The 15,505-nt window shown below is 46.3% G+C and overlaps 1 protein-coding gene across 1 annotated transcript in view; it reads left to right on the plus strand.

The window, feature by feature from the left end:
* The window catches only part of osbpl3b (oxysterol binding protein-like 3b), a 126,272-nt gene that overhangs the window by 54,880 nt on the left and 55,887 nt on the right, over positions 1-15,505 (plus strand). The window contains exons 2-4 of the mRNA XM_031811935.1: positions 4,461-4,716; positions 9,905-10,021; positions 14,872-14,925. Of these exons, the coding sequence (XP_031667795.1) occupies positions 4,621-4,716; positions 9,905-10,021; positions 14,872-14,925 (267 nt within the window). The 5' untranslated portion in view covers positions 4,461-4,620. The remainder of the gene's footprint in view (positions 1-4,460; positions 4,717-9,904; positions 10,022-14,871; positions 14,926-15,505) is intronic.

Below are 15,505 nucleotides of genomic sequence, written 5' to 3' on the forward strand. Positions count from 1 at the left end.
CAGGGCTGAACTGGGCTGGACTGGGCTGGGCTGGGCTGGTATGAGGCTGGGCTGGTATGAGGCTGGGCTGGACTAGTATGGGCTGAACTGGGCTGGACTGGACTGGGCTGGGCTGGTATGAGGCTGGGGCTGGTATGAGGCTGGGGCTGGTATGAGGCTGGGGCTGGTATGAGGCTGGGCTGGTATGAGGCTGGGCTGGTATGAGGCTGGTATGAGGCTGGGCTGGTATGAGGCTGGTATGAGGCTGGGCTGGTATGAGGCTGGTATTTGTCTGGTATGAGGCTGGTATGAGGCTGGGCTGGTATGAGGCTGGTATGAGGCTGGGCTGGTATGAGGCTGGTATGAGGCTGGTATGAGGCTGGGCTGGTATGAGGCTGGTATGAGGCTGGGCTGGTATGAGGCTGGTATGAGGCTGGGCTGGTATGAGGCTGGTATGAGGCTGTGCTGGTATGAGGCTGGGCTGGTATGAGGCTGGTATGAGGCTGGTATGAGGCTGGGCTGGTATGAGGCTGGTATGAGGCTGGGCTGGTATGAGGCTGGTATGAGGCTGGGCTGGTATGAGGCTGGTATGAGGCTGGTATGAGGCTGGTCTGGTATGAGGCTGGTATGAGGCTGTGCTGGTATGAGGCTGGGCTGGTATGAGGCTGGGCTGGTATGAGGCTGGAATGAGGCTGGGCTGGTATGAGGCTGGTATGAGGCTGGGCTGGTATGAGGCTGGTATGAGGCTGGTATGAGGCTGGTATGAGGCTGGGCTGGTATGAGGCTGGTATGAGGCTGGGCTGGTATGAGGCTGGTATGAGGCTGGGCTGGTATGAGGCTGGTATGAGGCTGGGCTGGTATGAGGCTGGGCTGGTATGAGGCTGGTATGAGGCTGGGCTGGTATGAGGCTGGGCTGGTATGAGGCTGGTATGAGGCTGGGCTGGTATGAGGCTGGGCTGGTATGAGGCTGGTATGAGACTGGTATGAGGCTGGGCTGGTATGAGGCTGGTATGAGGCTGGGCTGGTGGGAGATGCTGTATACCACAGAATTATAACCTATTATATAGCCTATATTACATATAATACAGTATACGGTATATATCTCTATGGTAACATCACACTCACCTAGTCACACACCTGTCACACACACACACTGTTACTTGGTGAGACACACGTGGTTTGTGTTCCAAATGCTACCCTATTCCCTACATAGTGCACCACTCTTGACTAGGATCCCATAGGGCTCAGTTCAGTTCGAATCCCCGAGCAGACAAGGTAAAAATCTGTCATTCTGCCCCTGAACAGGCAGTTAACCCACTGTTCATAGACCAGTTAACCCGCTGTTCCTAGACCAGTTAACCCACTGTTCCTAGGCCGTCATTGAAAATAAGAATTTGTTCTTAACTGACTTGCCTAGTTAAATAAAGGTTCAAAAAAAGGGAAAAAAAGTAGTGCACTAATCTATATAGGGAATAGGGTGCCATTTGGGATGCAGACCTTGGCCCCCGGCTGTATAGAGTTCCTGACTGGCTGACTCCAGGGGGTTTAGTGGTTAACATGGTATGTGATCCAGTGGAAATGAACCATTCTTCATACTATCCCATCCCAGACAGACAGACGCTCACACAGACAGGCAGACCTACAGACAGCATACTAAAACAAAATAATAATATATACGTACATTTGAAGTCGGAAGTTTTTCAAAGTTTACATACACTTAGATTGGAATCATTAAAACTCGTTTTTCAAACTCTCAAACAAACTAGAGTTTTGGCAAGTTAGTTAGGACATCTACTTTGTGCATGACACAAGTCATTTTTCCAACAATTGTTTACAGAAGATTATTTCACTTATAATTCACTGTATGACAATTCCAGTGGGTCAGAAGTTTACATACACTAAGTTGACTGTGCCTTTAAAAAGCTTGGAAAATTCCAGAAAATTATGTCATAGCTTTAGAAGCTTCTGATAGGCTAAATTACATCATTTGAGTCAATTGGAGGTGTACCTGTGGATGTATTTCAAGGCCTACCTTCAAACTCAGTGCCTCTTTGCTTGACATCATGGGAAAATCAAAAGAAATCAGCCAAGACCTCAGAAAAAAATAGTTGACCTCCACAAGTCTGGTTCATCCTTGGGAGCAATTTCCGAACGCCTGAAGGTACCACGTTCATCTGTACAAACAATAGTATGCAAGTATAAACACCATGGGACCAGGCAGCCGTCATACCCCTCAGGAAGGAGATCAACGTACTTTGGTGCGAAAAGTGCAAATCAATCCCAGAACAACAGCAAAGGACCTTGTGAAGATGCTGTAGGAAACAGGTACAAAAGTATCTATATCCACAGTAAAACGAGTCCTATATCGACATAATCTGAAAGGCCGCTCAGCATGGAAGAAGCCACTGCTCCAAAACCACCATAAAAAACCCAGACTACGGTTTGCAACTGCACATGGGGACAAAGGTTGTGCTCTTTGTGGAAATGTCCTCTGGTCTGATGAAACAAAAATATAACTGTTTGGCCATAATGACCATCTTTATGTTTGTTTGGAAGAAAAAGGGGGAGTTCTGCAAGCTGAAGAGCACCATCCCAACTGTGAGGCACAGGAGTGGCAGCATCATGTTGTGGTGGTGCTTTGCTGCAGGAGGGACTGGTGCACTTCACAAAATACACGGAATCATGAGGGAGGAAAATTATTTGGATATATTGAAGCAACATCTCAAGACATCAGTCAGGAAGTTAAAGCTTGGTCGCAAATACGTCTTCCAAATGGACAATGACCCCAAGCATACTTCCAAAGTTGTGGCAAAATGGCTTAAGGACAACAAAGTCAAGGTATTGGAGTGGCCATCACAAAGCCCTGACCTCATTCCTATAGAAAATTTGTGGGCCGAACTGAAAAAGCGTGTGCGAGCAAGGAGGCCTACAAACCTGACTCAGTTACACCAGCTCTGTCAGGAGGAATGGGCCAAAATTCACCCAACTTATTGTGGGAAGCTTGTGGAAGGCTACATGAAATGTTTGACCCAAGTTAAACAATTTAAAAGAAACTACTTTGGAACTCCAGTGAGATTGATTGGAACGCCAGTGAGATTGATTGGAACTCCAGTGAGATTGATTGGAACTCCAGTGAGATTGATTGGAACGCCAGTGAGATTGATTGGAACTCCAGGGAGATTGATTGGAACTCCAGGGAGATTGATTAGAACTCCAGTGAGATCGATTGGAACTCCAGTGAGATTGATTGGAACTCCAGTGAGATTGATTGGAACTCCAGTGAGATTGATTGGAACTCCAGTGAGATTGATTGGAACTCCAGTGAGATTGATTGGAACTCCAGTGAGATTGATTGGAACTCCAGGGAGATTGATTGGAACTCCAGTGAGATTGATTGGAACTCCAGTGAGATTGATTGGAACTCCAGGGAGATTGATTGGAACTCCAGTGAGATTGATTGGAACTCCAGTGAGGTTGATTGGAATTCCACTGAGATTGATTGGAACTCCACTGAGATTGATTGGAACTCCAGTGAGATTGATTGGCCACACATTCAGTAGCACATCTGTTCTTTTAGCATCAGTAAAGCATGTTGCATTGATTGCCTGCTGTATGTTGCCTTGTGAACTGACGGTATAATTTACAGTTACCTTAGTTCACCCAGGTTGTTTATCATTCTCACAACGACACACACACACACACACACACACACACACACACACACACACACACACACACACACACACACACACACACACACACACACACACACACACACACTGTGAAGCTCATCTACTGATACACACCAAAGACATTAGTCACCTTAGTTGCCAGACAGTGATGTGATATTTATTCACCACTATCCTGTATGATCAAGCGGTAATTATTGCACATTAATATTTGTTTCTATTTTGCTTCAATTAAGGGGGCACAAGTGTCTGTTCATCACACTGTATGTACGTTGATGAATGTTGACAGTCCATACTGTTGGACCATGACTCACCAGCACAGTGAATCACAGGCTTCGTCCCAAATGGGCCCCTATTCTCTTTTGACCCTCTGGTCAAACATAGTGAACAATTTGGAGAATAGGGTTCCATTTGGGACACAGACGCAGCTAAAAGGAAGCACTCTGTCAGAACAACATCTCTCTCGCTCAGAGTGGTTGTGTTTCCCAGTGAGACTAAGGAGCTTCAAAGCTTTTTAGGACTTCAGTTCTCCCTTCATCTGATATGTGAACTCTCTCTTCAACAGTGACCTTTTTAAAAACTTTTTTGCATTTGAATTTGCTATGTATATACAATAGTTATTAGCTAAATGGTGCCAATTAAATGTTCCTAAAGATCAATAACATCCCTGCCTCTCCCTCTCCAATCCATCTCCTCTCTCTCTCTCTCTCTCCATCTCTCTCTCTCTTTCTCTCTCTCTCTCTCTCTCTCTCTCTCTCTCTCTCTCTCTCTCTCTCTCTCTCTGTCTCTCAGTGAGGGGATGTTCCAGATGGACAAGGTTGTAGCGCCTCACTGACCCAGAGAAGCCCAAGTCCCAAGGAGAGAGGATCCTCAAGCCCCAGGGAGACGGCCTGCAGGGGCAGGGAGAGGCAGGGAGACGGCCTGCAGGGGTAGGGAGACGGCCTGCAGGGAGATGGGCTCAGAGGAGAGGAGTTCAGCCATGTCTCACAAGATCTCTTCCCCCTCACACAGCAACAGCAGCTCCTCCTCCAAACACGACAGCCGACAGGTAACACCGACCACACACACACACACACTCATTAATGTCACAGCTATCTCCAGTCAGGAAGAGAACATAATGAATGTCTCTGTTTGGAAAATGAAACCCATCGTTTCCAGAGCGCCTTGCCCTCAGCGATGGTTCACCGTTTTAAATATTCAGGACCACAAAAAGAGCACGCTGAAAATACATTGTTAATGCAAACCATCAAAAGGATAACAGTCATACATAAGACTGTACAGTCATAAGTATTTGATGCTTGGCTGCTGCAGGATTCCCACTAACTCTGTGTTGTTGTTGTCAGGTGGTCTGTGATGATGAGCCCAGTCACATAGGGCTCTATTCAAGCCGTATTGCTGAAGCTCAGCGTTACAGCGGGATTGAAATGTAAATGTTCTGGCGTTAGCGGACACTGTATTCACGTCTCAATCTGAAATGACCTTTACATCTCCATCACGTGATCTGTAAACACTTCAGGGATCCAGACTGAATAGAGACTACAGTGTAGTAAGCTGTTGAATTACTGTACTACAGACCTCCCTCCCTTAACTTCTTGCATCGAGCAATCCCGTATCCGGGAGCATAATCATAGCCTCAAGCTCATTACCATAACGCAACGTTAACTATTCATGAAAATCACAAATTAAATAAAATAAATATATTGGCTCACAAGCTTAGCCTCTTGTTAACAACACTGTCATCTCAGATTTTCAAAATATGCTTTTCAACCATAGCTACACAAGCATTTGTGTAAGAGTATTGATAGCTAGCATAGCATTAAGCCTAGCATTCAGCAGGCAACATTTTCACAAAAACAAGAAAAGCATTCAAATAAAATAATTTACCTTTGAAGAACTTCGGATGTTTTCAATGAGGAGACTCTCAGTTAGATAGCAAATGTTCAGTTTTTCCAAAAATATTATTTGTCGCTCTGTTTTGTTCATCACGTTTTGCTTAGAAAAACCCCAGAAAATTCAGTCATTACAACGCCAAACTTTTTTCCAAATTAACTCCATAATATCGACAGAAACATGGCAAACGTTGTTTAGAATCAATCCTCAAGGTATTTTTCACATATCTATTCGATGATAAGGCATTCGTGGCAGTTGGGTTTCTCCTCTGGAGCAAATGGAAAAATACACGCAGGTGGAGATTACGCAATAATTGCAACGGAGGACACCAAGCGAGCACCTGGTAAATGTAGTCTCTTATGGTCAATCTTCCAATGATATGCCTACAAATACGTCACAATGCTGCAGACACCTTGGGGAAACGACAGAAAGTGTAAGCTCATTCCTGGCGCATTCACAGCCATATAAGGAGACATTGGAACACAGCGCATTCAAAATCTGGGGCATTTTCTGTTTGAAATTTCATCTTGGTTTCGCCTGTAGCATCAGTTCTGTGGCACTCACAGATGATATCTTTGCAGATTTTGGACTGTTTTCTTTCCAAAGCTGTCAATTATATGCATAGTCGAGCATCTTTTCGTGACAAAATATCCTTGTTTAAAACGGGAACGTTTTTTTATCTAAAAATTAAAAGACCGCCCCCTATATCGAAGAAGTTAAAGACTTCCCTCCCTCCCTAATATAGCCCGCCCTCCCTCCCTTAAAGACTTCCCTCTCTCCCTTATAGAGCCCTCCCTCCCTTAAAGACTTCCTCCCTCCCTTATTAAAGACCTCCCTCCCTTTAGTTGCCCTTAAAGAGCCCTCCCTCCCTTAAAGAGCCCTCCCTCCCTTAAATACCTCCCTCCCTTAAAGAGACCTCCCTCCCAAAGACCTCCTTCTCCCCCTTAAAGACCTCCCTCCCCCTTGAAGTCCTCTCTCACTCCCTTAAAGAGCCCTACCTCCCTTAAAGATCTCCCTCCCAAACACCTCTCTCCCCCCCTTACAGACCTCCCTCTTAAAGACCTCCCTACCCCTCCCTATCCCTCCCTATCTCCCTCCTTTAAAGACCTCGGTCCCTTAAAGACCTCCCTCCCTCCCTTAAAGACCTCCCTCCCTTAAAGACCTCCCTCCCTCCCTCCCTTAAAGAGCCCCCCCTCCCTTAAAGAGACCTCCCTTCCCTAAAAAACAACTTCTCATTTAAAAAACAACTTATGTGGTATCAGTATTTGTCAGAAACTTTTATTCTGCTGTCAGAATTGAACTACTGTAGGATCATTTTTGTCATAAAGTCAGTCTCGTCCAAAATTGAGTTTTGAACTTGAGTATGTCACAACGTAAATGAAGGTTGGGTTTATTTCAGTCCTGACCACATGCCAACTCGTGGTAAATGTGGTTTCACTTTGGATATCCCTATGGAGCTAGTTAGGGACCATCGGTATATTACACAATGTACTGTACATGTGTGTGTGTGTGTGTGTTTGTGTGTGAGTGTTATCTCTCTCAGTGAGGTTAACACATTGACCTGGATATATGATTATAATCTCTAATCTCATCATCTGGCCGTATTATCAAGATCATTACTCTGTCCCTCCCTCCCACCCCGACCCGTCTGTCCAGCCATCAGCTCTGTGAATATTGTGTAGCGGATTAGATTAGTTATTACAGGGAAGGTAGAGTCTAATTACTGAGGTAGTTACTATAGGAAAGGTAGAGTCTAATTACTGAGGTAGTTACTACAGGAAAGGTAGAGTCTAATTACTGAGGTAGTTACTATAGGAAAGGTAGAGTCTAATTACTGAGGTAGTTACTACAGGAAAGGTAGAGTCTAATTACTGAGGTAGTTATTATAGGAAAGGTAGAGTCTAATTACTGAGGTAGTTACTACAGGAAAGGTAGAGTCTATTTACTGAGGTAGTTACTACAGGAAAGGTAGAGTCTTACTGAGGTAGTTATTACAGGAAAGGTAGAGTCTATTTACTGAGGTAGTTACTACAGGAAAGGTAGAGTCTTACTGAGGTAGTTACTACAGGAAAGGTAGAGTCTATTTACTGAGGTAGTTACTACAGGAAAGGTAGAGTCTATTTACTGAGGTAGTTACTACAGGAAAGGTAGAGTCTTACTGAGGTAGTTACTACAGGAAAGGTGTGCGTCTCTCTCTCTCTCTCTCTCTCTCTCTCTCTCTCTCTCTCTCTCTCTCTCTCGCTCTCTTCCTCATCTCTCTCTCTTCCTCATCTCTCTCTCTTTCTCTCTATCTCTCGCTCTCTCTCTCACTCTCTATCTCTCGCTCTCTCACTCTCTCTCTCTCTCTCTCTCTCTCTCTCTGGCTCTCTCTTCCTCATCTCTTTCTCTCTATCTCTCTCATCTCTCTCTCTCTCTCTCGCTGTCTCATCTCTCTCTCTCTCTCTCTCTCTCTCTCTCTCTCTCTCTCTCTCTTCCTCATCTCTCTCTCTTTCTTACAGAGGTCACCACCCCCTCCTGACATTCTGACTGGTCTCTGTGGGAAACGGAACAGTCTGTTTATAAAACACTATTGTTTACTGGCTAGTCAGTTTATACTTGGGCTTTGTCCCAAATGGCATCCTATTTCCTAGTAGTGTACTAGATTTGACCAGATACCTATGGGCCCTGGTGAAAAGTAGTGCATATAGGGAATAGGATGCCATTTGGGACACAGACATTATATAAAAATAATAATCTAACCTTGTTGTGTTTACAGGACAGTTGGGAGACTGTAGAGGTGCTGTGTGTAACCTTGTTGTGTGTCTACAGGACAGTTGGGAGATTGTAGAGGGGCTGTGTGTAACCTTGTTGTGTGTCTACAGGACAGTTGGGAGATTGTAGAGGGGCTGTGTGTAACCTTGTTGTGTGTATACAGGACAGTTGGGAGATTATAGAGGGGCTGTGTGTAACCTTGTTGTGTGTCTACAGGATTGTGTGTTTACAGGACAGTTGGGAGATTGTAGAGGGGCTGTGTGTAACCTTGTTGTGTGTCTACAGGACAGTTGGGAGATTGTAGAGGGGCTGTGTGTAACATTGTTGTGTGTCTACAGGACAGTTGGGAGATTATAGAGGGGCTGTGTGTAACCTTGTTGTGTGTCTACAGGACAGTTGGGAGATTGTAGAGGGGCTGTGTGTAACCTTGTTGTGTGTATACAGGACAGTTGGGAGATTATAGAGGGGCTGTGTGTAACCTTGTTGTGTGTCTACAGGATTGTGTGTTTACAGGACAGTTGGGAGATTGTAGAGGGGCTGTGTGTAACCTTGTTGTGTGTCTACAGGACAGTTGGGAGATTGTAGAGGGGCTGTGTGTAACCTTGTTGTGTGTCTACAGGACAGTTGGGAGATTGTAGAGGGGCTGTGTGTAACATTGTTGTGTGTCTACAGGACAGTTGGGAGATTATAGAGGGGCTGTGTGTAACCTTGTTGTGTGTGTACAGGATTGTGTGTTTACAGGACAGTTGGGAGATTGTAGAGGGGCTGTGTGTAACCTTGTTGTGTGTCTACAGGACAGTTGGGAGATTGTAGAGGTGCTGTGTGTAACCTTGTTGTGTGTCTACAGGACAGTTGGGAGATTGTAGAGGGGCTGTGTGTAACCTTGTTGTGTTTACAGGACAGTTGGGAGATTGTAGAGGGGCTGTGTGTAACCTTGTTGTGTGTTTACAGGACAGTTGGGAGATTGTAGAGGGGCTGTGTGTAACCTTGTTGTGTGTCTACAGGACAGTTGGGAGATTGTAGAGGGGCTGTGTGTAACCTTGTTGTGTGTCTACAGGATTGTGTGTCTACAGGACAGTTGGGAGATTGTAGAGGGGCTGTGTGTAACCTTGTTGTGTGTCTAAAGGACAGTTGGGAGATTGTAGAGGGGCTGTGTGTAACCTTGTTGTGTGTCTACAGGACAGTTGGGAGATTGTAGAGGGGCTGTGTGTAACCTTGTTGTGTGTTTACAGGACAGTTGGGAGATTGTAGAGGGGCTGTGTGTAACCTTGTTGTGTCTACAGGACAGTTGGGAGATTGTAGAGGGGCTGTGTGTAACCTTGTTGTGTCTACAGGACAGTTGGGAGATTGTAGAGGGGCTGTGTGTAACCTTGTTGTGTGTCTACAGGACAGTTGGGAGATTGTAGAGGGGCTGTGTGTAACCTTGTTGTGTGTCTACAGGACAGTTGGGAGATTGTAGAGGGGCTGTGTGTAACCTTGTTGTGTGTCTACAGGACAGTTGGGAGATTGTAGAGGGGCTGTGTGTAACCTTGTTGTGTTTACAAGACAGTTGGGAGATTGTAGAGGTGCTGTGTGTAACCTTGTTGTGTCTACAGGACAGTTGGGAGATTGTAGAGGGGCTGCGTGGAGGACACAGTAATGTCCAGGAGCCCCAGAAGCAGGATGGATACATGTTGAAGAGGAGGAAGTGGCCGATGAAGGGATGGCACAAGGTAGGCTTCTCACCACACACACACACACACACACACACACACACACACACACACACACACACACACACTGTAAGCATCTCACCTCTGATACAGGGTAGTCATCTCACCTCTGATACAGGGTAGTCATCTCACCTCTGATACAGGGTAGTCATCTCACCCCTGATACAGGGTAGTCATCTCACCTCTGATACAGGGTAGTCATCTCACCCCTGATACAGGGTAGTCATCTCACCTCTGATACAGGGTAGTCATCTCACCTCTGATACAGGGTAGTCATCTCACCTCTGATACAGGGTAGTCACCTCACCTCTGATAAAGGGTAGTCATCTCACCTCTGATACAGGGTAGTCATCTCACCTCTGATACAGGGTAGTCATCTCACCTCTGATACAGGGTAGTCATCTCACCTCTGATACAGGGTAGTCATCTCAGCTCTGTTACAGGGTAATCATCTCACCTCTGATACAGGGTAGTCATCTCACCTCTGATACAGGGTAGTCATCTCACCTCTGATACAGGGTAGTCATCTCACCTCTAATACAGGGTAGTCATCTCACCTCTGATACAGGGTAGTCATCTCACCAAACAGCAGCACCCGGGGAAGGGGACTAACTTGTGGGGAAATATTCCAGCTAAACAGTGGTGTCAGAGCATGTGATCAATATCAGTCCCTTCCCCAACCCACATCATTTCCCAGCCTTGTGTCCCCCCCCAATGACATCACTCCTTTGTGTTGTTAGCTAATTGAATCACTTGATGAATGACATCCCCCTTCCCTTGCAGTAGCCACATGTCCCAGGGGTCAATTTCTTTCACTACACCCCTGTCTCTCTCTCCCTCTCTCTCTGTCGGTCTCCCTGTCTCTCTATCTCACTCTCTCTCCCTCTTTCTCTCTCTCCCTCTCTCTCCCTCTTCCTCTCTCTCTCCCTCTCTCTCCCTCTCTCTCTCTCTCTCTCTCTCTCTCTCTCTCTCTGTCTCTCTAAAAGGTTAGCTCTTTAAATGAGTTGATATTGCTCCATTAGCTGATGGCCTGCTGCCTGTAGTATCTATGCTACAGCTGCGTCCCAAATGCCCCCCGAGGGCTCTGTTCAAGGTTGTAGGGAATGGGGTATAATTTGGGGCGCATCCTACATCGGCTCCCAGACACCAGGAGTATAGAGATGGATACAGATGATCTCAGTAAAGATGGGTAGAGATGGATACAGATGATCTCAGTAGAGATGGATACAGATGATCTCAGTAGAGATGGATACAGATGATCTAAGTAGAGATGGATACAGATGACCTCAGTAGAGATGGATACAAATGACAGTAGAGATGGATACAGATGACCTCAGTAGAGATGGATACAGATGATCTAAGTAGAGATGGATACAGATGACCTCAGTAGAGATGGATACAGATGACCTCAGTAGAGATGGATACAGATGATCTAAGTAGAGATGGATACAGATGATCTCAGTAGAGATGGATATAGATGATCTCAGTAGAGATGGATACAGATGATCTCAGTAGAGATGGATACAGATGACCTCAGTAGAGATGGATACAAATGACAGTAGAGATGGATACAGATGACCTCAGTAGAGATGGATACAGATGATCTAAGTAGAGATGGATACAGATGACCTCAGTAGAGATGGATACAGATTACCTCAGTAGAGATGGATACAGATGATCTAAGTAGAGATGGATACAGATTACCTCAGTAGGATACAGATGACCTCAGTAGAGATGGATACAGATGACCTCAGTAGAGATGGATACAGATGACCTCAGTAGAGATGGATACAGATGATCTAAGTAGAGATTGATACAGATGACCTCAGTAGAGATAGATACAGGTGACAGTAGAGCTGGATACAGATTACCTCAGTAGAGATGGATACAGATGACCTCAGTAGAGATGGATACAGATGCCCTCAGTAGAGATGGATACAGATGATCTAAGTAGAGATGGATACAGATGACCTCAGTAGAGATGGATACAGATGACCTCAGTAGAGATGGATACAGATTACCTCAGTAGAGATGGATACAGATGATCTAAGTAGAGATGGATACAGATGACAGTAGAGATGGATACAGATGACCTCAGTAGAGATGGATACAGATGACCTCAGTAGAGATGGATACAGATGACCTCAGTAGAGATGGATACAGATGACCTCAGTAGAGATGGATACAGATGACCTCAGTAGAGATGGATACAGATGACCTCAGTAGAGATGGATACAGATGACCTCAGTAGAGATGGATACAGATGACAGTAGAGATGGATACAGATGAGCTCATCTACTGAGATACAGATGATATAAGTAGAAAATAGGTTGCAAAAGGTTTATTCAGCCGTCCCTATAGGATAAACCTTTCTGGTTCCAGGTAGAACTATTTTGTCGTCCATGTAGAACCGTCTGTGGAAAGGGTTCTTGTACATGGAACTCAAAAGGGTTCTTCCTGAACCCAAAAGGGTTATTCAAAAGGTTTTCCTATGGGGACAGCCAAATAACAATTTTACTGTAGATTCTAGATTGTTCTTTTTTCTAAGAGTGAACATGTGTACAGAAAGGACTGATCTAAGTAAAGATGTATACATACACTGACATAAGGACTTAAAGCTTCTGAAACTGTTTTCATTATTGTATCAACAGTCCCATTTTAATGATATACGCGATGTGCATGGCACCAGGCCGGTTTTCATAAGCACAGAGTGTTCGTCCCAAATAAACACCCTTTTTCCTAGTGCACTACATTTTTGACCAGAGTCTTATGGCCAAGCACTGACCAAAACTAGTACACTGTAAAGGAGGGAGGGGGAGAGAGGGAGAGAGAGGGGGAGGGAGAGAGGGATGGAGGGAGAGAGGGATAGAGAGAGAGGGAGGGAGAGAGGGATAGAGAGAGAGGGAGGGAGAGAGGGATGGAGAGAGAGAGAAATGTCTGAGCGTACAGATATTAATAAATGTATTAACTACACAGAGAGGGTGAATCCATCAGGCTCCTCACAGAGAGGGTGAATCCATCAGGCTCCTCACAGAGAGGTTGAATCCATCAGGCTCCTCACAGAGAGGGTGAATCCATCAGGCTCCTCACAGAGAGGGTGAATCCATCAGGCTCCTCACAGAGAGGGTGAATCCATCAGGCTCCTCACAGAGAGGGTGAATCCATCAGGCTCCTCACAGAGAGGGTGAATCCATCAGGCTCCTCACAGAGAGGGTGAATCCATCAGGCTCCTCACAGAGAGGGTGAATCCATCAGGCTCCTCACAGAGAGGGTGAATCCATCAGGCTCCTCACAGAGAGGGTGAATCCATCAGGCTCCTCACAGAGAGGGTGAATCCATCAGGCTCCTCACAGAGAGGGTGAATCCATCAGGCTCCTCACAGAGAGGGTGAATCCATCAGGCTCCTCACAGAGAGGGTGAATCCATCAGGCTCCTCACAGAGAGGTTGAATCCATCAGGCTCCTCACAGAGAGGGTGAATCCATCAGGCTCCTCACAGAGAGGGTGAATCCATCAGGCTCCTCACAGAGAGGGTGAATCCATCAGGCTCCTCACAGAGAGGGTGAATCCATCAGGCTCCTCACAGAGAGGGTGAATCCATCAGGCTCCTCACAGAGAGGTTGAATCCATCAGGCTCCTCACAGAGAGGGTGAATCCATCAGGCTCCTCACAGAGAGGGTGAATCCATCAGGCTCCTCACAGAGAGGGTGAATCCATCAGGCTCCTCACAGAGAGGGTGAATCCATCAGGCTCCTCACAGAGAGGGTGAATCCATCAGGCTCCTCACAGAGAGGTTGAATCCATCAGGCTCCTCACAGAGAGGGTGAATCCATCAGGCTCCTCACAGAGAGGGTGAATCCATCAGGCTCCTCACAGAGAGGGTGAATCCATCAGGCTCCTCACAGAGAGGTTGAATCCATCAGGCTCCTCACAGAGAGGGTGAATCCATCAGGCTCCTCACAGAGAGGTTGAATCCATCAGGCTCCTCACAGAGAGGGTGAATCCATCAGGCTCCTCACAGAGAGGGTGAATCCATCAGGCTCCTCACAGAGAGGGTGAATCCATCAGGCTCCTCACAGAGAGGTTGAATCCATCAGGCTCCTCACAGAGAGGGTGAATCCATCAGGCTCCTCACAGAGAGGTTGAATCCATCAGGCTCCTCACAGAGAGGGTGAATCCATCAGGCTCCTCACAGAGAGGTTGAATCCATCAGGCTCCTCACAGAGAGGGTGAATCCATCAGGCTCCTCACAGAGAGGGTGAATCCATCAGGCTCCTCACAGAGAGGGTGAATCCATCAGGCTCCTCACAGAGAGGGTGAATCCATCAGGCTCCTCACAGAGAGGGTGAATCCATCAGGCTCCTCACAGAGAGGGTGAATCCATCAGGCTCCTCACAGAGAGGGTGAATCCATCAGGCTCCTCACAGAGAGGTTGAATCCATCAGGCTCCTCACAGAGAGGGTGAATCCATCAGGCTCCTCACAGAGAGGTTGAATCCATCAGGCTCCTCACAGAGAGGTTGAATCCATCAGGCTCCTCACAGAGAGGTTGAATCCATCAGGCTCCTCACAGAGAGGGTGAATCCATCAGGCTCCTCACAGAGAGGGTGAATCCATCAGGCTCCTCACAGAGAGGTTGAATCCATCAGGCTCCTCACAGAGAGGGTGAATCCATCAGGCTCCTCACAGAGAGGTTGAATCCATCAGGCTTCTCACAGAGAGGTTGAACCACTGCCCAGAGGATGACTTGTGTGTTTCTCATCCCTCTCTTGTCTTCTCTCTCTCTCCCTTTCTCTCTCAATCTCTCTTATCTCTTAATCTCTATCTCTTGTTTTTCTCTTATCTTCTACAGAGATACTTCTACTTGGACAAGGGCATCCTGAAGTATGCCAAGTGTGGTGCTGACGTGAGTACAAAGATCTGCTGCCCCTCTGTCCCCATTCTGTCTGCTAGGACACTCATCAATCACACACAGCTATCACAGAAAGCACATCAGACTGACTTTCTCTCCTACAGCATCTGAAATACATGTTTTTGGGGGACCAATTGTTTATTGATTTTTAAAAAGGAACATTAAAAAACAATGTAAACACATTTTAAAAAGGGTGGAGGCAACCAGTAATGTTATAGTACAAACTAAAGGAAACCAGAGTATGTGAGAAAGGATGTTACGGTAAGATCTCAGGTTCTGAGATACTGCTGGGACGGGGTTGTCAGGTTCTGAGATACTGCTGGGACTGGGTTGTCAGGTTCTGAGATACTGCTGGGACTGGGTTGTCAGATTCTGAGATACTGCTGGGACTGGGTTGTCAGGTTCTGAGATACTGCTGGGACTGGGTTGTCAGGTTCTGAGATACTGCTGGGCAGGGTTCTCAGGTTCTGAGATACTGCTGGGACGGGGTTGTCAGGTTCTGAGATACTGCTGGGACTGGGTTGTCAGGTTCTGAGATACTGCTGGGACTGGGTTGTCAGATTCTGAGATACTG

Source organism: Oncorhynchus kisutch, unplaced genomic scaffold (genome assembly GCF_002021735.2).
Source record: "Oncorhynchus kisutch isolate 150728-3 unplaced genomic scaffold, Okis_V2 Okis02a-Okis13b_hom, whole genome shotgun sequence".
Lineage (NCBI taxonomy): Eukaryota > Metazoa > Chordata > Actinopteri > Salmoniformes > Salmonidae > Oncorhynchus > Oncorhynchus kisutch.